The 26,564-nt window shown below is 64.0% G+C and overlaps 2 protein-coding genes across 2 annotated transcripts; both read right to left on the reverse strand.

Moving 5' to 3' along the window:
* Positions 1-216: 216 nt before the first annotated feature.
* Positions 217-24,590, reverse strand: B3GAT1 (beta-1,3-glucuronyltransferase 1). The gene is made up of 7 exons (XM_061142723.1): positions 24,533-24,590; positions 8,669-8,761; positions 8,413-8,559; positions 4,480-4,988; positions 3,783-4,079; positions 2,806-2,905; positions 217-1,855 (listed from the first exon to the last, which is right to left on the reverse strand). The coding sequence occupies exons 2-6, from the start codon at positions 8,670-8,672 to the stop codon at positions 2,819-2,821; spliced, it is 1,044 nt and encodes a 347-aa protein (XP_060998706.1). The 5' UTR covers positions 8,673-8,761; positions 24,533-24,590; the 3' UTR covers positions 217-1,855; positions 2,806-2,818.
* LOC133041619 (basic salivary proline-rich protein 1-like) lies at positions 8,738-12,741 on the reverse strand. Its single transcript, XM_061122505.1, has 5 exons — positions 12,500-12,741; positions 11,853-11,993; positions 9,511-10,137; positions 8,995-9,229; positions 8,738-8,761 (listed from the first exon to the last, which is right to left on the reverse strand). Exons 1-5 carry the CDS (start codon positions 12,739-12,741, stop codon positions 8,738-8,740), a joined length of 1,269 nt encoding a protein of 422 aa, XP_060978488.1.
* Positions 24,591-26,564: the final 1,974 nt, after the last annotated feature.

The following is a 26,564-nucleotide window of genomic DNA, read 5'->3' on the forward strand; positions in this document are numbered from 1 at the left end:
TTGTGCGTTCGCGTCCTCTCTGGAGGTGACCCCAAGGCTTTCGGGGCCCACGCCGCGCCTGGAGCAAGGAGCGTCCAGGGGGCACGTCACAGTACAGGCTGGACGCTTAAGTAACGAGAAAGCAGGCATGGCGGAGGAGGGTTAAGACGGTTAAAAACCATAGTTGACTTTTAATTTTGAAACAAATTAAATACAGTTAAATTAAAACAGACCGACGGTGCAGCTGTGGGGGCCGCCCACCCCGCTGTGTCCTCGGGGCTCCGCACCCCCCACTCCCGACGGGGGAGCAAATAAGCTGTGGTCATGGACCCAATCCTGGCTCATAACGAACTCATTCCCAACGAAGACGGAAGCTGCAGTCCACCAGGGTTATAACTGTAAATAAATACACATGCAGCTAAGAGAGGGTGTTAGGTGAAGACAACTGAACTAGTATCTGCCAAAAAGAAAAAAAAAAAAGAGACGATCCCGTTTTGTGGTTCATCACCAATTTCCTGAAAACCAGCCCTGTCTTTCTGGCCAAGACAGTGGCCCAGCCAGGCCAGCTGACCCAGCGTCCAGGGTTGGTCCAGGCGAGCGAGGCCGCGATGCCCGGCGCAAATTCACCCACTCAGCTGGTCGCTGTCACCCCCGTGGTTCCCAGGCACCCGTGTGCCCCGCAAAGCAGCTCAGGGCTCTGGGTAGGGGGCCGTGGAATGCTCCTGTGGCCACGGTGAGGAGGTAAACCCCTTTCAGCACAGGCCGCGATGCTGTTTGGCACTCTGGGTCGCTGCGCGGAGGCCACCGCCCCCGAAACCCAGGAGCAGGCTCTCGGCAGCCCTCGGACCCTTCCGGCGAGGTTCAGGGGGGTGGGGGCTGTTAGCGTTAAAAGTAAACACCTGTTCAGGGGGCGCGGGCCGTTCCTCTGCCACTCAGGGGAGGAAAATTGTGCTTCCGGCGGTCAGGAGCGTGAGTGGGGGCTGGCAGAGGGCTGGCCCGCGGGAAAGGCAGGGGGACCAGCGCCTCCCTCCTGGCGGGGGGCTGCGTGGTTGGGGGGGATGGGGTGGGACTGGCAGCCAGCTGACTGCGCGCCCCATTAGGGAGAAGCGAGGTTTTGTTTCCCACTCTCTGTCACGATCTGCCAGCAGTCTGGGCTCCGTCTCCCGCCTTCCGGGTTCAAGTCACCTCCGTGCCCTTCTGTCGACCCCTCCGCTAGGCCAAAGACCCCTGGCCGGGGGGCGGGAAGGACACCGCCCGGCCCTTCCTCTCTCTGCTCCTGGCCCACCTGCCCCTTGATCCCCGCCGGCCGCTCTGGTGGGGGGCGTCTGCCTCCCCAGTCCCGGTCCAGGCGTGGCGGTGGGCGGGAGGCTCCTTCCGCGCTGGGCGGGGCCGGGTGTTGGGGCCAGGGCCTGGAGGGGCTCTGCTCCCTCCGCGAGGTGAGGTACGGACCGGCCTGCCGGGCGCTCAGACGGCCCCAGGCTCTGCAGGCGGGAGTGAGGAAAGCACGCTGGGTGTGGCCGGCCTCCTCTCCCTGGAGCAGCTCGGTCCGGACGCCAGGGGCTGGGGGCCGCCGTCCCGTGACCGTGGGGCCCCGTGGGGCCAGGGCCGCTCTGCGGGGCTCTCACCTCCGTCCCAGCCGGGCAGTCCCCTGGTTCGGGGCCCATGGCGTCAACTCCGCAGGACTGCCGGGCGGGTGGAGCACAACACGTCTGGGGGTTCTGTGCTTCAGGGTCTCCGTCCTTCGTCCCGGCCTCGGGCCGGGCTCTCTGAAGGCCCCACAGGGAAGGGAGGGGGGCAGCGAGTCCACAGGAGTGCGCCTCGGAGGGACACGGCGTGGGGAGAGAAGGCGGCCAGGAGCAGGTCTCAGAAGGCGCTCCTGGGGGGAGAGGGCGAGGGGGCGGCGTGAGGGGGCCGCTGGGAGCTGGGGTCCACGGAGCACCCCCACCCCCGACCCCCGAGCAGCCAGGAGCGTGCTCTGTCTGACCCAGTGTGGTCTCATCTTGGCCAGGTGATCTGCCAGGCTCGGGGTCACGACCCCGCGGTCTCCTGCGGTGGGGCTATTGCCCGCGAGGCACAAAAGCTGCAGCCTGACTCGGAGGCCCTAAGACCAAGAGAGCCCCACTCACAGCAAGCCTCCAGCTCTGCTGACGTCACGGGAGGCCCCCAGGAAGGGCCTGGCTGAGCCGGTCACTGGCACAATCCACTCAGCTTTCCTGTCTCCTTCCTGTGCCTCTAAAGCATAGATGGAGCCTGTGAACTACTTCAGTGCAGGATTTTAAAGGACCAAATAAAAGCAGCAGCAGTTGGGCAGTGCCAGAGACTGTTTCTGGTGCCCCAACAACCCCTTTTGCAAATGAAGAAAATGAGGGAAATGGGAGCCTGGCAGCTGGGCCAGGCTCTGGAGTCCAGGCTTCCACCACAACCGAGGAGGAAACCATGCAGACAGAGCCCGAGTGAGTCCACACAGCAGGGCCTCATATGGGGACAGGCTTGTGGCCAGAATGGGCCACCACGAGGCGGTGCTGGGAGGTGAAGGCCTCCAAGCAGCAAGGAAGGGGCCAGGTGTGCAGGGACCCAGGTGTGCGGGGGCCCAGGTGTGCAGGAGCCCAGGTGTGCGGGGGCCCAGGTGTGTGGGGGCCCAGGTGTGCGGGGAGCTTGCCACCTGCTGACTTCAGTCCTGCCTCCTCCACTACGTGGGGCCTTTGCCATGACTGTCATGATTAAAGACCAGGAGGAAACACCTTGGCAGATTTACTCTACACCCAAGCTTGGGTGGGCTACTGAACTGAACTGAACCCAGGGCATCACTGGCTCACGTCCCCCTACCTGTGTCCGGGGCTCAGATCTCCACCGTGAGGTCAGTGAAACCTTTCTTCCCCTCATTCACCAACACCGGTTTCTCAGTCCGCGTGTGCCAGACCAGGATCTGTGTGTCCAGAGACAGGAGACCACGTGGGGCCAGCCCCGACCTCGCCCTCCTACCCTTGCCCCTCCCCTCCAGCTCTTGTTCCAGCAAGACTTTCTCCATTGTTCTGTATTTCTACCTACCCCCTCATTCTTGCTCTTTGTACATAGGCTGCCTTCACAATATCTATTGGAAACAGAAAATCTGCAGCTACAAAAAAGAGACAGAATGGTCCCAAGTTTTCCTCTTGCTTCTCATCCTTCCCTGTGCTTTTTGATAGGTCTTGAGGGAGACAGTTCTAGGGCCTCCAGCTCAGCTAAGCGCCAGCCTGGTCCCCAACCGGAGAAGCCCAAACTGGAAGCAAGATGTATCTGTGCATGTGTGTTCATGCCTGTGTGTGCATGTGTACTGTGCATATGCATATGTGCACATGTGTGCATACATTTGTGCTTGTGTGTGCATGTGCATGTGTGCACATACATGCATACATGTGTGCCCGTGTCTGTACCTGTGCAGACTGGACATGTGCAAGTGTGCATGCAAACACATGTACCTGTGTGTCTGTGCATGGTGGTGCGTGTGCATATGCATGTGTGTATATTCATGTGTACGCATGTGCCCATGTGTGCATGTGTGTGCACACATGTAGGTGTGTCTGGCATGGAAGTGTGGAGCCCAGCTGATGTGTGGTGAGGGAGGGATTCACTCCTCGGCTCTGCCTGCCTGGGGGCCCCCTTCTTGTCCCCCCGCCCACCTTTAGTGTGGCTGCCTGAAGGGCCGTAGACCACCCACTTGGGAGGGAGGCTGGTTGTCCACTGGCGGTGCAGGTCCCTGATTAGCAGGAGCCTCGCAGGCAGGAGCTGGCCCGCACTGCGCTGCAGGCTCGGCGGGGGCCCACCTTGGTGCAGTTGGCTGCCTTGGGCTCCAGGTCACTGAGGGTGACAAGCTCGCGCAGCAGGCTGCTCTCCTGGTAGCCGCCCTTCACGCCGCGCAGCTTGAAGTAGGCCTGGCTCCGCTGCAGGATGAGCCGCAGGTTGACCGCAAATCCCGCCATGTCTATGGCAAATGGCCGGTGGGGGTCGAACACCGTCTTCCAGCCGACCACCTTCCCTGCCCCGTTGACCCTCGGGGCCTCGTACCGAAGGCCCCCGACGAAGGCGACGGGCCACACAGACACCCTCCTGGTGCTGCGCATCTAGAGGGGAGAAGAGTAAGGACACCTGGGCCGCCCAGGGCGGGCATCTGCGGAGGACTGGCCTTGGCTGTGAGCAAGGCCACCCTGCAAGCAGCTGGTGCTTCCCTTGTCACGTGACCTGTGCTTTGTCCTTTGCTGCAAAAGCTCTGTCTCCCCGATTTAGAGTCTGAAAGGACTCCCTCCGCTACCCCAGTGTCCTGATTCCCAAACTCGGGGAGTGGGGGGACACTGAGGGTGGACGGGGAACCCGCCTCCCCTCCCCCACTGGAAGCCCTCTGCCAGACAGTGCCCTGAAGCCCGGGCTGCAGTGGGTTGGTCCGTCTGGGAGCCCCATGCAGGCCTCCACCCCCTTCGCCAGGTTCCCCGCCCTCCCTGGTCTGCGTGCATCTGCAGCCCGCACCTCCTCGAAGAGCTCCAAGCTGTAGGTGTTGTCGTCATCCGCGAAGTACACGACGCCTGGCTGGCTGGAGTTGCGCGGGAAGGTCTCCCGCAGCCAGCGCAGCGCCAGGTTGCGCTGCATGGTGCCCCGAGGGATGCGCGGGTCACGCGCATCCCCCCGCAGCTTGTAGTTGCGGGGCGTCTCCACGTGCAGGTGCGTGTAGTTGAGGCCGGTGTCGCGCAGCAGGCGTGCCGTCAGCGGGGTGCGGCGCGGCGCGTCCTCCACCACCAGCCAGTGCAGGTTGGGCACGTGCAGCAGTGTGTTGGCCAAGCGAGTGAGCTCTGCCTTCTGCACCGGGCGGCTGTAGGTGGGCGTCACCACGTGGATGGTGGGCAGCGTGTCAGACCAGGGCGGGGGCCGCGTGTACACGTACTCTGTGCGCACCACCTCCACGATGTCCCGGTCAGACATGCAGTACTCCCTGGGGTCCGTGCCAGGTGGCGCCTCGCGCCGGGGGTCACCACTATCATCTGCAGATTAGAGGAGGGGGTGTGGTGCTGGAGGGTGTGGGGACAGTACTGGGGTACTGGGGGTACAGGTATTGGCTACAGGGGTACAAGAGTGCTGGATCCAGAGATACTGGGTTCGGGGGTAGTGGGTGTACAGGTAAAGGGTACAGAAGTACTGGGTACAGATACTGGGTATAAGCACTGGCTACAGGGTACTGGGTATAGGAGTGCTGGATACAGAGATACTGGGTACTGGGGTACTGGGGTACAGGTAGTGGGTACAGATACTGGGTATAGGGGTACTGGGTATGAGCACTGGGTCCAGGAGTACTGGATACAGAGATGCTGGGTTTGGGGTGCTGGGGATACAGGTACTGGGTACAGATACTAGGTATGGGGTACTGGGTATTAGCACTGGGTACAGGGTACTGGGTATAGGAGTACTGGATACAGAAATACTGGGTACGGGGTACTGGGGGTATAGGTACTGGGTACAGATACTGGGTATAAGCACTGGATACAGGGTACTGGGTATAGGAGTGCTGGATACAGAAATACTGGGTACTGGGGTACTGGGGGTGCAGGTACTGGGTACAGATACCAGGTATAGGGGTACTGGGTATGAGCACTGGGTACAGGGGTACTGGATACAGAGATGCTGGGTATGGGGTGCTGGAGATACAGGTACTGGGTACAGATACTAGGTATGGGGTACTGGGTATTAACACTGGGTACAGGGTACTGGGTATAGGGGTACTGGGTATGAGCACTGGGTGCAGGGGTACTGGATACAGAGATACTGGGTACTGGGGTACTGGGGGTACAGGTACTGGGTACAGATATCAGGTATAGGGGTACTGGGTATGAGCACTGGGTACAGGGGTACTGGATACAGAGATGCTGGGTACAGGAGTACTGGGGGTACAGGTACTAGGTACAGCTGTACCAGGTACAGGTACTGGGTACAGAGATACTGGGTACAGATACTAGGTATGGGGTACTGGGTATTAACACTGGGAACAGGGGTACTGGGTGCAGGAGTACTGGGGGTACAGGTACTAGGTACAGCTGTACTGGGCACAGGTACCAGCCTGCCTGGCTCTCCCCTGCTCCTCCTGTGGGAGAGTCAGTGCATGCCTGTCCGGGGTCCTGGGGGCTGAGGCTGATGGTCGAGGCTGGCTGCCTGACACCCTCCCCCGGGTCCTCCTCTTTCTGACTCCCAAATGACACAGAGATAACCTCTCCCTACACCTGGCTTTCGACAGCTTGGAGCTGTTTAAGGGCAGCTGGCCAAACTGCAGCGTCGCACCCTGGGCTCCTGTCTGTGCCGGGCTTTGTATGACGAAGCGCCTGCCTTGCGGCCCATGCCCTCCTCCCCTCCCAGAGCTGGCCGAGGAGCCCGGGCACCAGCACTCGTGCCCGGGGCAGCTTTAGTGCTTCGTTGCTACGCGCCTTGTGGCCCCAGAGTCCAGGAGCACCTTGCCTGGGTTCCAGATAGGCTGGACGGGATCAGAGCCTCCCTCTCAGGCTGTCGCCTCCGTCCTCCCCTCCCCGTCCCCCTCCTGCTCCCCCGGGGGGAAGGGGCCTGCAGGGGGCTGCCCCAAAGGCGCTCTGGGGTCTGACCCAGAATCTAGCTCCCGAACCTCGCTGCAGAGTGTGGGGCTTCACCATGGCACTCTGTCCCGGGGGTCTGCCCCTGGTGGGCAAGATGCTTCTGGATCCTGAGCCCGTCCCTTCTGACCACCGATGTCCCGTGTTTGGGCCAGAGGGTGGGGTGGAGACCCGCCTCGGCTACTCCCGGCCTGTGTGTCTCCTCACACCGCATGTTCCCGTCATGCGCTCTCAGCCCCTGGGGCCTTGCCTGTGCCCCACCAAGCCATGCACCCAGGAGGGGCGTGTGTGGAGCCGGGCAGAGGCCCGCCCCCATGACACGCAGGCATGGGAGCTCTTGGAGGTGCCCTGCTCCCGCCAGGGTGGCTCTGATGGTCAGGCTTTCTCCTACATCTGCGTCCCCGTGGGGAGCCAGCAGCCTCTCACGGGGGGACAGCCCGCAACCCCTCCCGTTCTGAAAGTGCCCCCCTGCCCCCGAGGCCTGTCCGGCCGCGTGAAGGACTTGGGCGCTCGTTGCTCCGGGGCCATCTCAGCGGGAGGTGGGACGGTCGGAGGCCAGATCTCGGGATCCGAGCTCCGAGGCTCAGACCCCGCCTGGCTCTGCACTAACTGCACGACCCTGAGCCAGGCGCCTGGCCTCTGGTCACTGCTGGCAGCTGCTAAGGAGAGCTGATAACTGCGTCTCCTTTATCCAGGTTCCGTGTGGGTTCAGGGGCTTGGAACACAGCCCGGGCTCACAACATCTCCCCTGTGCAGAGGGGGACGGTAAGATGCTCTGTTCCTCGTGGCTTCTTGCAACTATGGAAAGGGCGGTGGGAGCAATCCCCCTGCGGGGAGTGAAGAGGGCCCCGGGAGGCCGGGCTTCCTTCGGCTCTCGTTAGCACGCGGGTGTGGGTGCAGGCGCTGGCCTGGGGCTGGGCACGGGGCTCCAGAGTGACAGATGCGTCCCCGGCTCTGAGAGAGTTCCCATGGGCTAATGACCCCCACTGGGGACACACAGCCCAGGCGGGAGCCTGCCCCCGGGCTGTGGGTGCAGGGTGGGGAGACCGGAACAGGCAGCCAAGGGGACTTTCTGCAGGAGTTTTGGGTCAAACTGGGAAAAGAAAACTAGCTTGCAGAGAGCAGTTGCAGACCAGGACATAAATAAGGATTAGTGTATCCTGCTGTGAGCAGAGCTTTGGAAACCGAGGCTCGAGGCTCGGGGAGGACATTGCGCGTCACTGACCCCCGCCCTCCCCTGTCTGCCCTTCAGTCACGCCCCCGCAGGCGGCTCTGAGCCCTGGACCGTCTGCGAGCCCGAGAGGGGCTGGGTCAGGGCTGCCGCCGCCTCCGCGTCCTCAGGGCCCCCATTGCCCTCTGCTGCTGCCTCTGTCCAGCATCGCAGCTGCCCTGTCCCGTCTCTAGGCATGACCGGCTTGCTGAGCACGGCAGCCCGGGGCCCCTCAGCCCGAAGCGCTGCCGAGACCGGAAGCACGTGGTGTTGCATCCCACATGACAAACCTCGCGAGGTGCTGCGGTGACAACCCTAAAAGTCCTCCATGGTGCACCCCCCAGCCCTCCTGTGGGGCACGCCCCCCACCCCCACGCCCTCCTGTGCTGCAGGTCCTGGGTGTGGGTGCAGAGGAGAGCCTGTGAGGCTCTGAGCCTGTGTGCATGGCACCATCCAAGTCCCAGTTCAGCCACCAAGGGTGCGGTCGTCAGCCAGGTCGTCCCCAGTTCCACTCTGGCTGAGCAGGGGAGACTCAGGCCTCCAGGCTGGGGTCACCCCGTCAGGAGACTCAGGCCTGCAGGCTGCGGTCGCCCCGTCCGCGAAGCCCGGCAGGGTGGGACTCACCCTTGCGCGCGGTGAGCAGGGGCGCGATGGTGCTCTGGTGCCACACGGTGACGAGCAGCGTCCAGGGGAGCACGATGAGCACAATGGCGAGGACGTCCCGTCGCTTCGGCATCTCCAAGGCTGGCTGGGCCCACAGCTCCTCGTGAGCTGGGCGGTGGCCGTGGGGGGGAGGAAAGCACATGAGTGGGCCAGGCAGCCCGGGCACGGGGCCGCGGGGAGCCGCACGCCAGCCCACGGGCCTGACCACTCAACCCACCCATTGCCGACGCAGCTCTGTGGAGTCCGGCCCGACCGGAGTCTGGGAAGGGGTGCCGTCCGCGGTGGGTCAGGAGCCCTGCGGGGTGGACACCTGCAAGAGGGGACAGAGAGGCTGGCCGGAGGTCTGGGGGGCCACCCCACAGGGCCAAGGACAGGTGGTGCCCCCTTGGTCCAGACACCCCTGGCGGGTTCCCCCGGCTCACCCCCGGGCCTGTTTGCTCTTTTATGAAGTGGGCAGTGCACACTCAGGGCTCAGACACCCCTGCCTCGGTTCCCCTGGCTCAGTCCTGGGCCTGTTTGCTCGTTTATGAAGAGGGCACCTACTTTCCAAGGCTTTAACGCCTGTGAGCCTCGCAGCCTGCTGCCGGGTGGACGCAGCGAGCGCTCAGGGTGACGGCCTTGTGGCTGTGATGGCCACAGCCTTGTGCTCGGACCTCGTTTCACAGTCTGGATGAAGGCATCTGCTCCAACTGAGTCCTCAGAGGACCGGCCAGTGGTGTTTGGAGGTGGGTTCTGGGAGGGTGCATCCTCAGCTAGTTTGGGCAGGACAGGGCCTGGACTGTGGCCGCGGCCGGGGGTCAGCCGAGGGGCTCGGGGGTCAGCCAAGGTGCTCGGGGGTCAGCCAAGGGGCTCGCGTGCCGACAGCTCCCCTCCAGGCCAGCTGAGCTCGTGACGAGGGACTGGCGCCCTGCCTCCTGGCAGCCTGGGGACTGTCACCCCTCGTCCACCCCCAACTTCTGTGCTGAGAGCCCTGCAAGACGCCTCTGGGCCCACAGGGGCGGCCCGGGGGGAGGACAGCCACAGCTGGCCTGGTCTGGCAGGCCGAGCCCCCGAGCCCACCATCCACCCAGCCGCAGGCAGGCAGACATCCGTCTCCCGCGGGACTGGGAGCCAGGCTGAGCAGGACTCTTGGAGGTGCTGCGTCTCTCCTCCCTGCCTGGTCCTCTCGCCTGCAGCCCTCCCAGCAGGCAGGTGCTCCTGGTGGCCGCCTCGGCCCATCTGCGTGGCCTGCTTGGAGCAGACAGCAGACAGGCCCGGGGGTCAGATGGTGCGGGCTCGGGGCAGGTTCCTGGACCCTGAGCTGCCTCCATGCTCCCGGCCGCGGCTCTGCGGGAGGAGGCCAGAGGCCACATTGCCTGCCCATCCGGGTGTCGGGGTGCCTCCCCGGCCAGCCCCACCCACGCTGAGCCCACGGGTAGGACGCCGAGCGCCGGGTCGGGGCCTCGGTCTGGCTGGCTGCCGTGGGCCGCACAGGGAGGCCTCCTAGGGGTGTGGGTCCCCCAGGGCTTTTCCAGCGTCTGGCCGTGGGGGCTGGCCTGGTCTGGGCACTCGGGCACCCGCCCCCACTGTGGCTGCCCCTGGGGAGCACTCTCCGCTCCCTGAGTCCTCCCGCATTCCCTTCCACCCGGTGCTCGCCGAGGCCACAAGTGATGGCTCGTGCTGGGGCCAGACCTGAACCCAGACCCTCTGGGAGCATGGGAAGGAGCGTCAGGCCCCAGACCCCCTTTAGGGGCAGCCCCCTGAAGGTCCTGTCCCTCCCAGAGAGCAGGAGGGGGACAGAGGCAACGGCCTGAGGGGGACGCTTTGATCCTGTCCAGTCTATCTGGTCAAAACATCTATGACGGGAAGGAGGGAGAGGCAGGAAAGCTCTAAAAATAAACTTAGCCATAAACCCAGTTGTGCATTAATTACTTTGGAAGCCATTGCAGCTTGAAAACCCCATAACTTTAATGGAGGCTATTATAAGCACGGCAGCGAAGTTGTGGAGCTAATTACCAGGTGGTTATGAAGCGGAGCGGGGAGCCCCCAGCCTCCGAGGGAGCCAGTTGGCCAGCAGGGGGCCTGTGGGGGGCGGGCCTGGGGCTGGGTGGCTAAGACCGCGGGTCTGGGGGCCTTGGGTGGGGGCGTGGGGTAGGGCAGGTGGAGCACCCCAGACCCAGAGGCCTGAGTCTGAGAGGGGGCTGCAAGGATGAACAGGGGCCATGGCCCTGGAGAGGTGGTGGGCAGCCGGCCTGGGGTCCAGCCTCGAGCAGGCCGCCTGGAAGAAGCTGGGTGAGCTTGGCTTCGAGGCTCACAGCAGCCTGCCTCCTGAGACTGCAGGGATTCGGGCAGAAAGCTCACCCGCACCCCACACCCGGGGAGGAGCTGGTTTAGTCCCACTGGCGGTGGACAGGGCCCTGCTGGATTCAGGGGCCGTGTGGTGGCGGCGGCAGGGGGTGGGGTGGGGACGGGCAGGTGGCCATCAGCACCCGGCCCGCAGGGAGGAAGGCTCCACACAGCTCTGTCCTGCCACTCAGGGAGGGAACTGCAGAGCTGGCGTGTGCACATGTGTGTATGCGTGTGCACATGTGTACCTGCGTGTACACGCGTGCACATGTGCCTGCACGCGCACTGTGTGTGCGTGTGCATGTGTGTACATGTGTGTGTGCACATGTGTGGTGGAGGTCAGTTACCGGGATGTGTACAAGCCATGCGTGTCCTGCCCACCACCCAGCCCGTGGTCCTTTCCCCGATCAAGTGCCTGTCACCAGCCAGCGCTGCTCTGCCTGCGAGGCCAAGGATGTCTCGGGAGCTCACGGTCCGCGGGGAGTCACCCCCCAGGGCACCGTGCCCGCGGCCTTGATAGTGACTTCCCTGAAGTGGTCCACGACTGGGGGACACTCAGTGAGCAACCTGCACGGCGTCCTTCAGCATTTGTATGATGTTTCCCACGGTCTTCATCTCGCCTGGAGAACGTTTTCCCAGACTCTCCTCGTGGAACCTTTGGAGAGCATTCAACTTAATTCTCATAGAAACAAGGGCTTTCTTTCTTCCTTTCCGGCTTGAATTTCTTTTTTCTGCCATATTCTGTGTTGCTAAGGGGCTTCCCTGGTGGCTCGGCAGTAAAGAATCTGCCTACAATACAGGAGATGCAGGAGACCCGGGTTCAATCCCTGGGTCGGGAAGATCCCCTGGAGGAGGGCTTGGCATCCCACTGCAGTCTTCTTGCCTGAAGAATCCCATGGGCAGAGGAGCCTGGTGGGCTGCAGTCTGTGGGGTTGCAGAGTCGGACAGATTCAGCGTGTACAGAGATGACGAGAGCATGCAGGGCCGTTGCAGATGGATGAGGAGCAACCTTACAGACTCTGGGGAGGCCGCAGCTCCCTGACCCAGAGGGCCCCCCGCCTGCCTGCAATGCTGACAGGCCAGGGTGTTGGTCCTGAGTGGGTGGAGGGGACTTGGCTGGGCCATGAGGACAGCAGCCGCCCCCGTCCCTGGGAGCTGAGTGCCCGGGGCTGCGCAGACGTTGGGGCTGCGCGGGAGGAGGGGCTGGTTTGGAGAAGCTGGGCGGAGGTCAGCGGAGGTCAGCAGAGGTCAGTGGGCAGGATGCTGGGAAGGGCTGGCTCACCCTCGGCCTCAGATGGTCCCCGAGACCCGTAGGAGCCCTAACAGGACTCAGCATCGACCCCGCGGCCCCTGCACAGGACAAGCCCGAAGCCACAGCTAGCCGGCTCCCACCCCGAGGGTCCACATGCATCAGCTGGCCCCAGCCTCCTCCCCGGCCTCCTCGTCCCCTTGGCTCCGTGGGGAAGGGGCAGCGCATGGTGGCCGCTGTCCCCCGGCTCGGCCCTCACCCCTGGAGCGTGTGGGAGAGGGGGCCTTCCACCCCAGGAGGGCTCGGACAGCCCCTGGGGCTGCAGCCCTGCCCTGGGCAGGCGGGCTTCCTTCTCTGCAAGCCACAGCGGCCTCTGAGGCAGGCAGGGCAGTCTCAGCCCCATTTCACAGGCTAGGAAACAGGCCTGGAGGGCCCAGGTCAGTCTCAGAGCGCGCACACCCGCTATATGCACACTGTTCCTGCCGGCAGGCCTGGCCCCTCGGGCAGCGCCAAGGACCGGGTTCAGCCAGGAGGGGCTCTCCACCGGCCCTCACGGTGGGGGCTGGAGGGACCCCAGGCCTGGTGCCATCTTCCTCCGCTCTGGCTGAGACCCCAGCCCCCGGCCGGGGCGGAAGGATGCCCGCTCGGCTCAGGCTGGGCTGACGGCTTCGGGCTTCTTCCACGCAGGAGTCAGGAAACAACAGTCCGTCGGTCATGTTTGAAGCAGCTCCTTGGTTTTTCTTCCAGTTATTCAGAAATAGCCTTGGGATCGGGTTTGGATTCTGACTCAGTAGAGTGGAGACAGGGTCTGGTGTGTGTGGTCCCCTGCACTGCAGGAATCTGAATGGCACAAACCAGCAGCCCCAGTGGCTTGACTGACGTCTCCGTCTTCGGGCAGAAGGTCGTCCACACACCCCACAGCCCCCTAGCAGGTGGGTGTCACCCGGGGTGCATCCTGGGTGCCCTGGGCTGGGCCCGAAGCACACGCATGCCCTGCAGCATGACTCAAGGTGGGGACACAGACCACAGGGAAAGTGGGCCACCCAATAGTGGCCGGCCAGGGCGTGCGCCCCCGTGGAGAGCCGCCGCTGGAGGGCCTCGGGTGGCTGTCCCCTCCACAAGCCCTGTCATGGCCCTGATCAGGGGTCTGAGTATCCCCGAGCCCGCTGGCCACCTTGCAGGAAGCCTGGGCACCAGCTGGGCACTGCACCCCACCTCAGCACCGTCCGATTGTAATTCAGCCCCACAGTGGCCGAAGCACCAGCCCCCTGCCCCCAACGCAGTCTGTAGTTTCACTCGGGAGGCAGCGGGGCTAGGTCCATTCTGCGAGCTCCTCGGAGCCACCGCCCTGGGTGACGTCACACACGTGTGCACATGTGAGCTTGCGGCCAGCACCGCCTCTGAGTGAGTGCATGTGTGTCTGTGGGCACATGAGTGTTCCTGGGCACATGCGTGGTCTCAGGACGCAGAGGCCTCTGAGGAACATCCCCCAGGAGAGGCTGTGTGGACGCAGCAGGCAGTCACCCTGGCCCCGGAACACGGCCCCGCCCGAGTCCAGTGTGGCCGCAGAAAACACCCTGGAACACGCGCTCAGTGCTCAGCCCCAGGCCCTGGAGGCGTGGGGCAGCTCAGGACACGCTCAGGACACGCTGACACGCAGCGCATGGGGCCCTGGGCACCATCCTGGGTGCACAGGGGAGGGAGTCAGGGCTCTGATAGGAAAAGAGGGCAGAGGCCGGGGGCCGGGGGCCTGGGCCTGGGTGTCCGGGGCCGTGGTGGCCCAGGACAGCATGCAGAGCCTGCAGGCCATGGGCGAGGCTGCGCTCATTCGGGCTGGGGTGTCAGCGCATGGCCGTCTGTCCCCCCCACCCTGCCCCTGCTGTCTGGCCATCCTGCTTCTCTCTGCCTGTTTCCCTTGGAGCTGGTGGCCTGCGGTTTGGGGTGGGGGGTTTGGGGTGGGGGGTTTGGGGCGGGGGGTTTGGGGCGGGGGTCCCACCCACCCCGCGGTTTCCAGGGGAGACCACCTGGCGCTCTGAGCCCTTGGCCTCACCCCCGAAGCTTGCCCGGCCCCACGCATTCTGCGGCCAGCCCACACCCTGCGTGAACCTGCTGGTCTTGCTGGTTCCGCGTCCGTCTGCAGCCCCCAGGCCAGGGCTCCTCCAGACCCCAACAGTCCCCGCACACCGTGGGGGCTGTACTGTGTCTCTGGCACTGAGTCTCTTTTGCAACGCTCATCGGGCACTTTGGGATCCGCTGAGGGGTCCGTGGAGAACCTCGGCACAGGGCCTGGCCCGCAGAGAGCGCCACGAAGGCTGTGAGATGTGAAATATCACAGCAGGGACAGCAGCAGCCCGCTCATGACTCCAGCTGAGCGCACGCGTCTGGCAGAGACGGGACGCGGGGTCCCTGGCTCCTCCTGGCCCAGCCAGCCTTGGGTGGCTCTCACAGCAGGTTCCTCCCGCCCTCAGACGAGGCTGTACCTGCAGGCAGTGCCCGCAACATGGGCTCTGGGGAGGGGTGAGGAGCGGGGTGTGTACCAGGGCTAGCCTTCTCTACCCCGACCTCCGGGCTCCTGGCGTGGGTGGCTGCCTGGGTGGCCTGCCATGGCCTTGGGGCACCCCCTGCACCCCAACTCTAGCCCTGTCCCTACCCCGATGCCGGGCGCGGCCAGGGCATGCCCAGCACTTGGTGAGGGCAGGGGTGCCCCGTCTCCCTCCATCTCCAGGGCAAGCGAGCTGAGGCTCCTCCTTCGGGCTTGGGGCTGAGCTTGGAGGTGGGGGCCATGGACACAGGGCCGCCTGTCTCTCCTGCCGCCCCATCGGGGTCAGGGTCCCTGGGGTCAGCTGCGCCCGCGTCGTGAGAGACACCGGGAGAACTGAGCAGAAGGTGCGGCTCCGAGCAGGCAGTGATCTGGCGGGGGGTGGGGTGATGGACCCAGGGTCCCAGTCTCAGCCTAGACCCCACCCCGGGGGGGTGATGGACCCAGGGTTCCAGTCTCAGCCCAGACCCCACCCCAGGGGGAGGGGTGATGGACCCAGGGTCCCAGTCTCAGCCCAGACCCCACCCCAGGGGGAAGGGTGATGGACCCAGGGTCCCAGTCTCAGCCTAGACCCCACCCCGGGGGGTGGGTGATGGACCCAGGGTCCCAGTCTCAGCCCAGACCCCACCCCGGGGGGGTGATGGACCCAGGGTCCCCAGTCTCAGCCCAGACCCCACCCCAGGGGGAGGGGTGATGGACCCAGGGTCCCAGTCTCAGCCTAGAACCCACTCCGGGGGGGGGGGGGTGATGGACCCAGGGTCCCAGTCTCAGCCCAGACCCCACCCCGGGGGGGTGATGGACCCAGGGTCCCAGTTTCAGCCCAAACCCCACCCTGAGGGGGTGATGGACCCAGGGTCCCCAGCCTCAGCCCCAGAGGGTGGTTCTGTCCCCCAGGTGCATGGGACACAGTGGTGGTCTAGACAGGCTGAGCCTCACGAGGTGTGGGCAGAGGGCCACCCCATGCACGGGTTCTGCAAGGGGCCGGCTCCTCGCCTGGGGTCCTGGGTCCTGGCGGGGCTGTCCCTTCACTGGTCCCGCCTGTAGCTGTGGCCATGCTCTTGCCTCCCCCTCTCCCAGGGCTGTCGAGCACACTGGCCCTGGTTGGCACTGGACGGTCTGGGAAGGCAGGGCTCCATCCTCCCTGCTCCCCAGGCGCCTGGCTCTCAGAGCACAGAGGTGTCTGCAGCCCCGGGCAGGAAGGGCAGTGGGAATACACTACCGTGGACCGCCTCCACCCCATGGTCTGGCAGTAAACGGCCTGCCCGTCTGAGGACTGGGCTGGCAAGATGCATCCACATGGAGTGACCCAGCCCAGCAGGGACCAGTGCTGACGCTGCTCTGACACGGAGACCTGGAGGACGCTGGGCTCGGGAGGCACGGCACAGCCGGACCAAGCCCCTGACCTGCTCACAGAGGCACAAGGTTGTGGGACTCGAGCGCAGGGCAGAGGCTGGGGGCCCGAGCTTGGGTGGGGGCTGGGGAAGCACACAGCTTCCAGCGTGAAGGATGGGGAAGTCCTGGAGCTGGACAGGCGTGCACTGGGACGTCCTTGGCACCTGGAACACTTAGGAGTCGTTATGGTGGTACATCCTAATTGTGCATTCTGTGAATTTCTGCCACAGAAAAGAACCTAACATCCAACAGCTGTGCTTGGACGGGTCAGCAGTGACACACGGGACTGGGCTGGGTGGCACCTGCATGGTCCCAGTGCCAGACCTTCCTTCCGGCTGGCATGGGGGTGTCTCCATGAAGAAACACACAGCGGGCACATCCAGGGGACGCGCCCCACGGGTTCCAGGTAAGGCCCCAGGAGTGCGCAGGACATGGTGAGAGGATGGCATGCACACACGGACGTGCATGCACACATGCACACAGTGCAGACGGCTGGGTTTCCAGCTGGGGGTGTGGGGAGGGGCGGAGGCATGGATGCTGGCTCCCAGAGGGAGGCTTACGGGAACAGGAGAAAGTCCATGTCGGCACAGGGTGAGTTAGGCAAGCAACACTTCAATTCACCTTAGAGGCTCAGAGGATGAAAGAAAATAGAACAACCTGCTCAGAGGCCAGAGAGCAACCAGAGCACAGAGGCCTGGGAGCAGAGGGTGTGCACACCATGTGATCAGAGCGTGGTCAGAGTGTGTGTGCACACCGTGTGGTCAGACTGTGTGTGCACACCGTGTGGTCAGAGTGTGTGCACACTGTGTGGTCAGATTGTGTGTGTACACCATGTGGTCAGAGTGTGTGCACACCATGTGGTCAGACTGTGTGTGCACACCGTGAGGTCAGACTGTGTGCACACTCTGTGGACAGAGTGTGTGTGCACACCGTGTGGTCAGAGTGTGTGTGCACACCATGTGGTCAGACTGTGTGCACACCATGTGGTCAGAGTGTGTGTGCACACTCTGTGGTCAGAGTGTGTGTGCACACCGTGTGGTCAGAATGTGTGCACACCATGTGGTCAGAGTGTCTGTGCACACACTGTGTGGTCAGAGTGTGTGTGCACACCGTGTGGTCAGAGTGTGTGCACACCGTGTGGTCAGAGTGTGTGCACACCATGTGGTCAGAGTGTGTGCACACCGTGTGGTCAGACTGTGTGTCACACCGTGTGGTCAGAGTGTGTGCACACCGTGTGGTCAGAGTGTGTGTGCACACTCTGTGGTCAGAGTGTGTGTGCACACCGTGTGGTCAGAGTGTGTGCACACAGTGTGGTCAGAGTGTGTGTGCACACACTGTGTGGTCAGACTGTGTGTGTGCACACACTGTGTGGTCAGACTGTGTGTGTGCACACTCTGTGGTCAGAGTGTGTGTGCACACCGTGTGGTCAGAGTGTGTGTGTGTGTACACCGTGTGGTCAGAGTGTGTTTGCACACTGTGTGGTCAGACTGTGTACACACCGTGTGGTCAGAGTGTGTGTGCACACCGTGTGGTCAGAATGTGTGCACACCGTGTGGTCAGAGTGTGTGTGTGCACACCATGTGGTCAGACTGTGTGCACACCGTGTGGTCAGAGTGTGTGCGCACACCGTGTGGTCAGACTGTGTGCACACACCGTGTGGTCAGAGTGTGTGCACACTGTGTGGTCAGAGTGTGTGTGCACACCGTGTGGTCAGAGTGTGTGTGTGCACACCGTGTGGTCAGACTGTGTGTGCACACCATGTGGTCAGACTGTGTGCACACTCTGTGGACAGAGTGTGTGTGCACACCATGTGGTCAGACTTTGTGCACACCGTGTGGTCAGAGTGTGTGTGCACACTCTGTGGTCAGAGTGTGTGTGCACACCGTGTGGTCAGAATGTGTGCACACCGTGTGGTCAGAGTGTCTGTGCACACACTGTGTGGTCAGAGTGTCTGTGCACACACTGTGTGGTCAGAGTGTGTGTGCACACCGTGTAGTCAGAGTGTGCGCACACCGTGTGGTCAGAGTGTGTGCACACCGTGTGGTCAGACTGTGTGTCACACCGTGTGGTCAGACTGTGTGTCACACCGTGTGGTCAGACTGTGTGCACACCATGTGGTCAGACTGTATGCGTGCACACCGTGTGGTCAGACTGTGTGTGTGCACACCATGTGGTCAGACTGTGTGCACACCATGTGGTCAGACTGTGTGCACACTGTGTGGTCAGACTGTGTGCACACCGTGTGGTCAGACTGTGTGTGCACACTGTGTGGTCAGACTGTGTGTGCACACCGTGTGGTCAGACTGTGTGCACATCATGTGGTCAGACTGTGTGTGCACACCGTGTGGTCAGACTGTGTGCGCACCGTGTGGTCAGAGTGTGTGTGTGCACACCGTGTGGTCAGAGTGTGTGCATACCGTGTGGTCAGAGTGTGTGTGTGCACACACTGTGTGGTCAGACTGTGTGTGTGCACACCATGTGGTCAGACTGTGTGTGCACACTCTGTGGTCAGAGTGTGTGTGCACACCGTGTGGTCAGAGTGTGTGTGTGTACACCGTGTGGTCAGAGTGTGTTTGCACACTGTGTGGTCAGACTGTGTACACACCGTGTGGTCAGAGTGTGTGTGTGCACACCATGTGGTCAGAGTGTGTGCACACCGTGTGGTCAGACTGTGTGTGTGCACACCATGTGGTCAGACTGTGTGCACACTGTGTGGTCAGACTATGTGTGTGCACACCATGTGGTCAGAGTGTGTGTGCACACCATGTGGTCAGACTGTGTGCACACACCGTGTGGTCAGTGTGTGCACACCGTGTGGTCAGACTGTGTGCACACACCGTGTGGTCAGTGTGTGTGCACACCATGTGGTCAGAGTGTGTGTGCACACCGTGTGGTCAGAATGTGTGCACACCGTGTGGTCAGAGTGTGTGTGTGCACACCGTGTGGTCAGACTGTGTGTGTGCACACCATGTGGTCAGACTGTGTGCACACTGTGTGGTCAGACTATGTGTGTGCACACCATGTGGTCAGAGTGTGTGTGCACACCGTGTGGTCAGACTGTGTGCACACACCGTGTGGTCAGTGTGTGCACACCATGTGGTCAGACTGTGTGCACACACCGTGTGGTCAGTGTGTGTGCACACCATGTGGTCAGAGTGTGTGTGCACACCGTGTGGTCAGAATGTGTGCACACCGTGTGGTCAGAGTGTGTGTGTGCACACCATGTGGTCAAACTGTGCACACACCGTGTGGTCAGATTGTGTGTGTGCACACCATATGGTCAGACTGTGTGCACACCGTGTGGTCAGAGTGTGTGTGCACACCGTGTGGTCAGTGTGTGCACACACCGTGTGGTCAGACTGTGTGTGTGCACACCATGTGGTCAGACTGTGTGTGCACACCATGTGGTCAGACTGTGTGTGCACACCGTGTGGTCAGAGTGTGTGCACACCATGTGGTCAGAGTGTGTGTGCACACCATGTGGTCAGACTGTGTGTGCACACCATGTGGTCAGACTGTGTGTGCACACCATGTGGTCAGAGTGTGCACACACCATGCAGGCTGCGATTCACTGGTCTAATTAAAGTTTCCTGTGTATTTTCAATGCGCCGCCTGTGGCCCGAACCAGCTGACCTTCCCTGGGGCCCTGGCAGGACAACGTAGGTGCATCCTCCTGCCAGCTGTCCCGGGAGGACAGCGGAGGCCTGGCTGGCTGGTGGGGGAGGGGTGCCCGGTCCCATGGTGGGCCTCTCGCCCTCCGCCTGGGCGGCCTATCTCCATCCTAAAGAGCACAGGGGGCCTGAGACGGGAGTGCGGGAGTTAGACTCGGCCACATCCGGGACCAGGCACCAGGGTGCTGTGTGACCCGAAATAGGAGCAGAACAGCCCTGGGCAGCTTCCTGGTCCCTAGAAAGAAGGACACATCTTCAGATGCAGAACCCTAACTCTGGCCGGATGGTCTTCCGGGCCACCACCAGCTCCCAGACCTGCTCGCTCTGCCCCCTGCCCTCTTGGCGGATGTGGACGCCCCCACCCTGCTCCTGGGGTGTCGATCAGGGGGCTGACTGAGGGCAGGTTGCGGTTGGGGCAGGACACGGCCACACGCCTCACGCGGCTGTCGTTTTAGATGAGGAGACGAGGCCCCAGGATTGAGTCCGCAGTGAGCGGCCGACACAGCTGGGCCTGGAGGCAGACAGCAGCTGGTCACGGGGCCTGCCTGGCCGGGGGCTCCTCTCCCTCAGGACCAGGGCTGGGAGCCAGGCAGAGACCCCAGGTCCCCGCCGCCCCCGCTTGCCCAGACACCCTGGAGGCCGGAACCTTGTGTGCTAAGCAGGGCCCTTTGGGGGCAGCTTGGGGAGCTGCACTCACTCGCAAAGGCGGACACGACCGAGATGGTGCTGGGCTCACCGTCCGGCCGTGGCCCCACCACAGGGAGGGGATGGGCTCAGGGCCATGGGCGATGGAGGCAAGGCCACACCTGGGCCCCTCCGCACGCCAGGCACACTGCGTGTCGTCCAAGTGTCTGTTGGATGAAACGTTAACTGAATGAATAATTTTAAAAATCGCTGGGAGTTCCCTGGCGATCCAGTGGTGAAGACTCCACGCTCCCAGTGCAGGGGCCCGGGTTCCATCCCTCAGGAAACTGGATCCCACATGCGGGAACTAAGAGTCTACAGCTGAAGATCCAGTGTGCGGCAACTAAGGCCTGGAGCAGCCAAATTAAAAAAAAAGAGGCAAAAATACCTGCTGAGCAAAGGACCTACTGCTCGTGTTCCAAGTGAGTAACATGATTCACTGTGATTCTCCTTCCCACCTCACAAGCATCCCGTTATCATCCCGCTCAGAGACGAGACACACGGGAGCACAGGCAGTCAGGGGCGGCCCCGGGGCACACAGCGTGGATGCAGAGGGTGTGCGTCCCACAGCCCACGCTCTCCACACCTGCAGGCGCAGGGCTGAGCCTAGGGCAGCGCTCGCCAGGGGCACTCAGGGACGCTGGGCTCATCCTGGACGCGTCCGTGCTGTTCTGCGGGGCAGCCACAAGCCCTGTGCACGCCTGAGCTCACAGAAAGCGCTGGCGTGACTGGGGGATGCCCGCCGGGGGAGGGGACAGCCGTGCCACGTCCAGCTGGGCTCTGCGGCTCCCAGCGCTGGGTAAGTGAACAGACGAGCGCTCACCACTCCCCACGGAAGGAAGCGAAACAGGGCGGGGGGAGGAGGAGGCGATGGCACGTGCTCAGCCTTGTGCAGGGTCCACGAGGACCTCAGGCTGGGTCCCTCCTGACACCTGCCCTCTGATCCCCATAGCCCCGGGCCCTCCCCCTCCTTCATGAACAAGGACCAGGGCCCCTGTCCCCTGGCTGTGGGGCAGGAGACCCCCTGCTCAGGGCTCTGATCTCGGGGAAGACATCCCCAGTCCAGCCAGCTCTTGGAGGTCCACCCTGAGACTCCCCGCCATCGAGCTTCTGGGCGGCAAAGCCCCAAGCCCTGCCAGGAGCCTGGCGGGGAGGCCACTGCCCTGCTGTCAGCTGCTGCACTCAGGGAGCAGATTCATTTTAATACTGGCTTGAGCTAAACCTCATTAGGAAAGTAAATTTGCTGTAGCTGCAGGAAAAAAAAAAAGGCAACCCACACAGTCCTTCCTTCCAAAGCTAAGCTAAACAGAAAACCTGATCTGACTGGGGCCCGCTTGACGCTTTCCCTCCCTGGCCTGGCCCGGGGCCCGGGGCACAGAAGGTGCTCAGTGAGCGAGTGTGGAACGGGCTTGGAGCGCCCCCGCCCACCTGGCCAGCTGGCAGCACCCACACCAGTGGCCACCAGCCTGGGGTTCCTGTCAGCTGCATGGATTTTGGGGGGACACTGGCTGAGACGTGCAAGGGCCGCACCGACCGCAGATTCCACACGGAAGCGTGCTGCTGCCAACTCAGGGGGACCCTGAGTGTGTCTCCCCCAGCTGAACGGCAGGGGCAGGACCAGGCCTTGGGCCTGGAGGTGGCGGTCTGAATGGAGAGTGGGCAGCAAGGCTGGTGAGGCGGCCCCAGGGTGGGCCTGAGAACGGCTACACCATTCAGAGCCTTCCGGATGCCAGGGGCTCACGGGGATGGAGCAGACGCAGACATTATGGTGACGCCTCTCAAGCACTTCACCTACGGACAGCCTGGCAGGACAGGCTCCTGGGCCTCCGGGCCTTCAGGAATCAGGGCCTAGAGGCCTCCGCTTTCCCTGAAGCCCTCCCGGCCGATCACAGGGACCAAGGCAGCCTCGGCCTGGCCAGCCTGTGCCCCACATGGCATCACCTCTACGTGCCCACCCCACATGTTCAGCAGGCCCCGCAGAGGACTTCTGGCCTGCAGGCCTGGGCTGCAGGAAGGCTTCCCTTCTCCTTCTCCCCAGAAGGCGTGGGGGTGGGCACATGCAAGAGGGTCCCTTTTGCCCAGGGCTCCCCCTGAACCCCGCGCTCCCCTGTGTCTCGGGAAGACCATCCTTGGGGGGCCAGCCCCCTGCCCTGGCCACTGGCTGCCGACGCGGGCATCTTGGAAGGAGGCCCGAGGCTGCCCCCGCGCTGCTGGGCCCCCGGCGCCCACGCTTCTGTGTCTTTGTCTGCTTTCTCCCGCTGCTGCTCTGCCTGCCTCGGACTCTCAGATTCTCTCTTCCCGAGCCCGGCCTCTCCTCCCGTCCAGCGCTCAGCAGAGGGGAGCGCTCAGCCCCTCCTCTGGCCAAGCTGGACCAATACGCTTCCCTGACCCTAGAGCCTGGTTCAGGGTCAGCTCACCGCTGGACCCGCCACACTTGTGAAGCTTCCGCCCTCCTCATCACCCAGTGCTCACAACCAGGGAAGGCAAGCCACCCGGGTCCCCTCGCCCCTCAAAACCATAGGGGGGAACCCAGGTGTGTCCAGAGACAGCGGCCGGGGGCAGGGCTGGCCCCCCGCTTCCTCCTCTGGAGCCCCCGGTCTCCACCAGCCCCCCTTCAGATGGGCCCGTTGCTGCTGCTCATCCGGAACCTCTGTGTGTGCGTTCAGTCCAGCGCCCATGAGCTGCCAACACACCCCAACGAGGAGGGGCTCACCCACAGGCAGGCATGAAACGGGCACAACAGCTGCCTGGCGCCAAAGGGGGCACGGATCCATCAAGCCTCCCTGCTCCACCACCGGGGCAAACCTTCTGCGCCCCCCAAGATGGGGAGAGGGGGATGTGTGCAGCCCCAGAAGCTTTGAGGGTGCTGGGCATGGACTAGGTGAAGTGCAGTCTCTCTGAGGGTCTCACAGGGGAAGGGTCTTTGTTCTAAACAAAGGAAGGGGACTCAACGCCAGGTCCAGTGAGGCCACTAACAGCCCCCAGCTCAGCAGCTTTGGAGGGGACGCCTCGGTCTCTGTGCTGGAGGTAGGGAGCCCTGGGGGACAGAAGGTGGATCTGGGGAAGTGGGAGCCACTGTCCAGTAAAGTCACACGCCCACAGCCCCGTAACTCAGGGAGCCATGAGCCCCATCCTGACGCAGCCACACACAAGATGTCACCGGCTGCCCCGGGGACATCCCCACCCAGTCCTGGGCAGCAGTGCACGTCAAGCCCCCAGTGGGTTTCCCACCCACCCAGAGTTCCCCACCCACCCACCCAGTACCCACGCGGAGCTGCCCCCACCAGCCTGGGGCGACCAGCCGTCTGCAAGGCCGGCCTCAGCATCCAGGCAGAGAGATCCCCAGAGTCCCGCTGCCCCAGCTTCTACAAGAATCCACGCAAGCAGCGTGGGGCTGGAACTAGGCCTGGCCAGGGCAGGACAGGCATAGGGCTGGGGAGGGTGCTGTTTCTGCCTGTGCGTGCGCGGTGGGGGGCGGGTTCTCTCAACCTCAGCTCCAGCCCCAGGCCGTCACCTTGTTCCTGGCCTCCCTTCCATCCTCTGCTGCCTCACATCTGTCTGTTCCCCTAAGCTGTGGGCTCTGGTTGGGGGGGGTACTGGGGCCCCAGGTCTGAGCCCAGGTGTTGGGCTGGTGATGGACTCCTTCCGCCCCTGCACGCCCATCCTGACGCTCGGCCCCCTCACTACCGCTCAGCCCCCGGCCTCACGGGAGAGTTGCAGACACGTAACTTGCCGGTGGCTGAAGCCTCTGGGCTTGGGGACGAGCCTGGGGGACCTGGCGCAGCGGTGCTGACCCCCGACTCCAGGCCGCCAGGAACCACCTGCTGAGGTGGGAGGAAGGGCCCCAAAAGGCGAGCTAAGAGCCCGGCTTGCGGCTGGCAGCTGCTGAGAGCCAGCTTCCGCTTCTTGACGCCCCGGCCAGCACCACCCAGGTCTTGTCTCGCAGCAGCCCCTCGACTGCGGCGCCTCCTGGCCCCGGCCGGATGCTGGCCAGCTCTCCAGCCGCCCCGCTGCGAGCAGCACCATGCGCGCGCGCGCGCGCACACACACACATACAGGCACACACACACACATACAGACACATACACACACACACACACACACACACACACACACACACACATACACACACGGGCGCGCGCACAGGCGCCCAGAGGACTTGGCGCGGGTGCCGATGCGGACGCATAAAGGGGCTCTGTACGCGGCGGTGGGGCCACTGACCTGCGGCGGCGAGTCCGGATCGTCCCCGGCGCGCTCCATTTCGGCGGCGGCCCCTAGGCGCCGGTCCCCGCGCCCCCCGGCTGCTGGACCCGGCCACGCGCGCCTCCGGCCCCGGGGGCTCGCGGGCTGCGGGTCCCCCGAGGCCCCTTCATTGCCGCGGGGTCAGCGCCGCCCCGGCCCGGCCCTTCTGCGCTCGGCGAGGCGGCGGCCGAGCCCGCGAGCGCGCGGGGTGCGCGGGGCGGGGAGCCAGGCAGGGAGGTCGGGGGCGCGGTAGAGCGGGGAGAGCCGGCCGGGCGCGGGGCGGAGGCGCGGGGCCGGGGCGCGCGACCGGGGCCAGCAGACCGGGCCGGCGCGCAGTCCCCTCGGCGGCGGACGCGCCCGGGCCGCCGCGGCTGTGACAGCGCCGCCAGCCCCGCCCCCGGCCCGCCCCCGGCCCGCCCGCGGGGTTGGTGCCCACCGCTAGCCCCGCCCCGCGCCCCGCCCGCGCGCGAGCTGCCGGCTGGACCAGCGCCGCGGACCGCCGGTACCAACCCCGCGGGTGGGGGCGGAGGCGCCAGGAGGCGCGGACCCCCGGGTGGGTATCGCCCCGCGCCCCGCGCCCCGCGCCCTCTCAGGAGCAGGAGGCCCGGCTCTGCGCTCTGAAGCGGGGCTGCGGGAGGGGGCGACACCGCCAGGTCTCGCTCCTCGGAGTTAAAGCCCCCCGCCTCCAACCCCGCCTCCATCCCGGCCGTTCCTGGCGCCCAGTTTGGCAGCCTTTCTCAAAGGGTGATTGTTTCCGGGCCGGGCAGTTGGGGGGCGGTTCTCCGGGCCTGGGAGGCTGAGCGCGAGGGCAGAGAGGGAGATGGCCGGTGGGGGCAGGTGGCGCCTGCCGGGACGCAGGGGTGCCTGGTGCGTGGAGATGGGGTTCCTCGGGGGTCTGGCCCGTAGGGGGCCCCCCGTCGGGGCGCTGCTGCCTGGTCGGAGGCCAGCCCCCCACCTTCTCCGTCAGAGGAGCCTGGACTTCCCCAGAGAAGGCCACGGGCCAGGCGGTGTCGGGGGCGGGAGGGGTCACAGGAGCAGAGAGGCCCAGGCTCCCAGAGCTTCAAGGGCTCTTTGGGCCAGGAAGTGCCTGCTTGTTCCTTGCTTGTGTGTTCTGCATGATCTAGGAGTGTTAGCCCTGTATGTGCACGTGTGTGCATGAGGGTGTGGGCTGCAGCCCTCCGTGGAGAGCCTTCCAGATTCTCTTTGGTCAAGTTCCCAGAGACGGAGAGGCCTTCCTTGAACATGTTTTAAGGGTTTGTAGCCCAGGGGGCCGTCCTCCTGGACACGTGCAGTCAGGGCCACCCTGTGTCTCTCCTACAGCTCCAGGGGGCCGGCTCCAGTAGTGGGGGACCCCAGGGGCCAGCTCCAGTAGTGGGGGACCTGCCGGCCCCAGGGGACCCCAGGGGCCAGCTCCAGTAGTGGGGGACCTGCCGGCCCCAGGGGACCCCAGGGGGCAGCTCCAGTAGTGGGGGACGTGCCAGCCCCAGGGGACCCCAGGGGGCAGCTCCAGTAGTGGGGGACCCACTGGCCCCAGGGGACTGAGGATGTCAGGGGCCTCCTCCCCTCCCTCGGTGACCCTCTCCCGACCCTGTGTCGGGCATTGCTGCATTGGAGGGGGACCATGGGGTCCTCCCCTGGCCCCTCTCTGGCCTGGTCACTACAGAGCGGTGGGGGCAGGTGGGAGGAGGGGCTTCGCGGTCAACTGCTTCGGTTGAGATCTTGAGGTGAGGAGGAGTCCCCATGCAGGCTGCCTCAGGGACATTTGAAAACAGGGTGAGTGACTGCCTCCAGGGCCAGCCGCCCTCCCCCACCCCCTCTCCCATCTGCGTGTTTCACAGCCTGCTCTGCTGTCAAGGAGGCCGTGGCAAATCTAGCCCAAGTGCCACCTGCTGCATGCAGGGTCTCCTTGGTCTTGTGATGAGACGAGAATGGCAGGGCCCTGCTCTGCTTTCTCTTCCCCAGCTGGAGCAACCCTGCTCCCTCAATGCACCTTCCTCCTTGGTGCTCCTGC

The sequence above is a fragment of the Dama dama genome, chromosome 1, assembly GCF_033118175.1.
Source record: "Dama dama isolate Ldn47 chromosome 1, ASM3311817v1, whole genome shotgun sequence".
NCBI classification, from domain to species: Eukaryota; Metazoa; Chordata; class Mammalia; order Artiodactyla; family Cervidae; genus Dama; species Dama dama.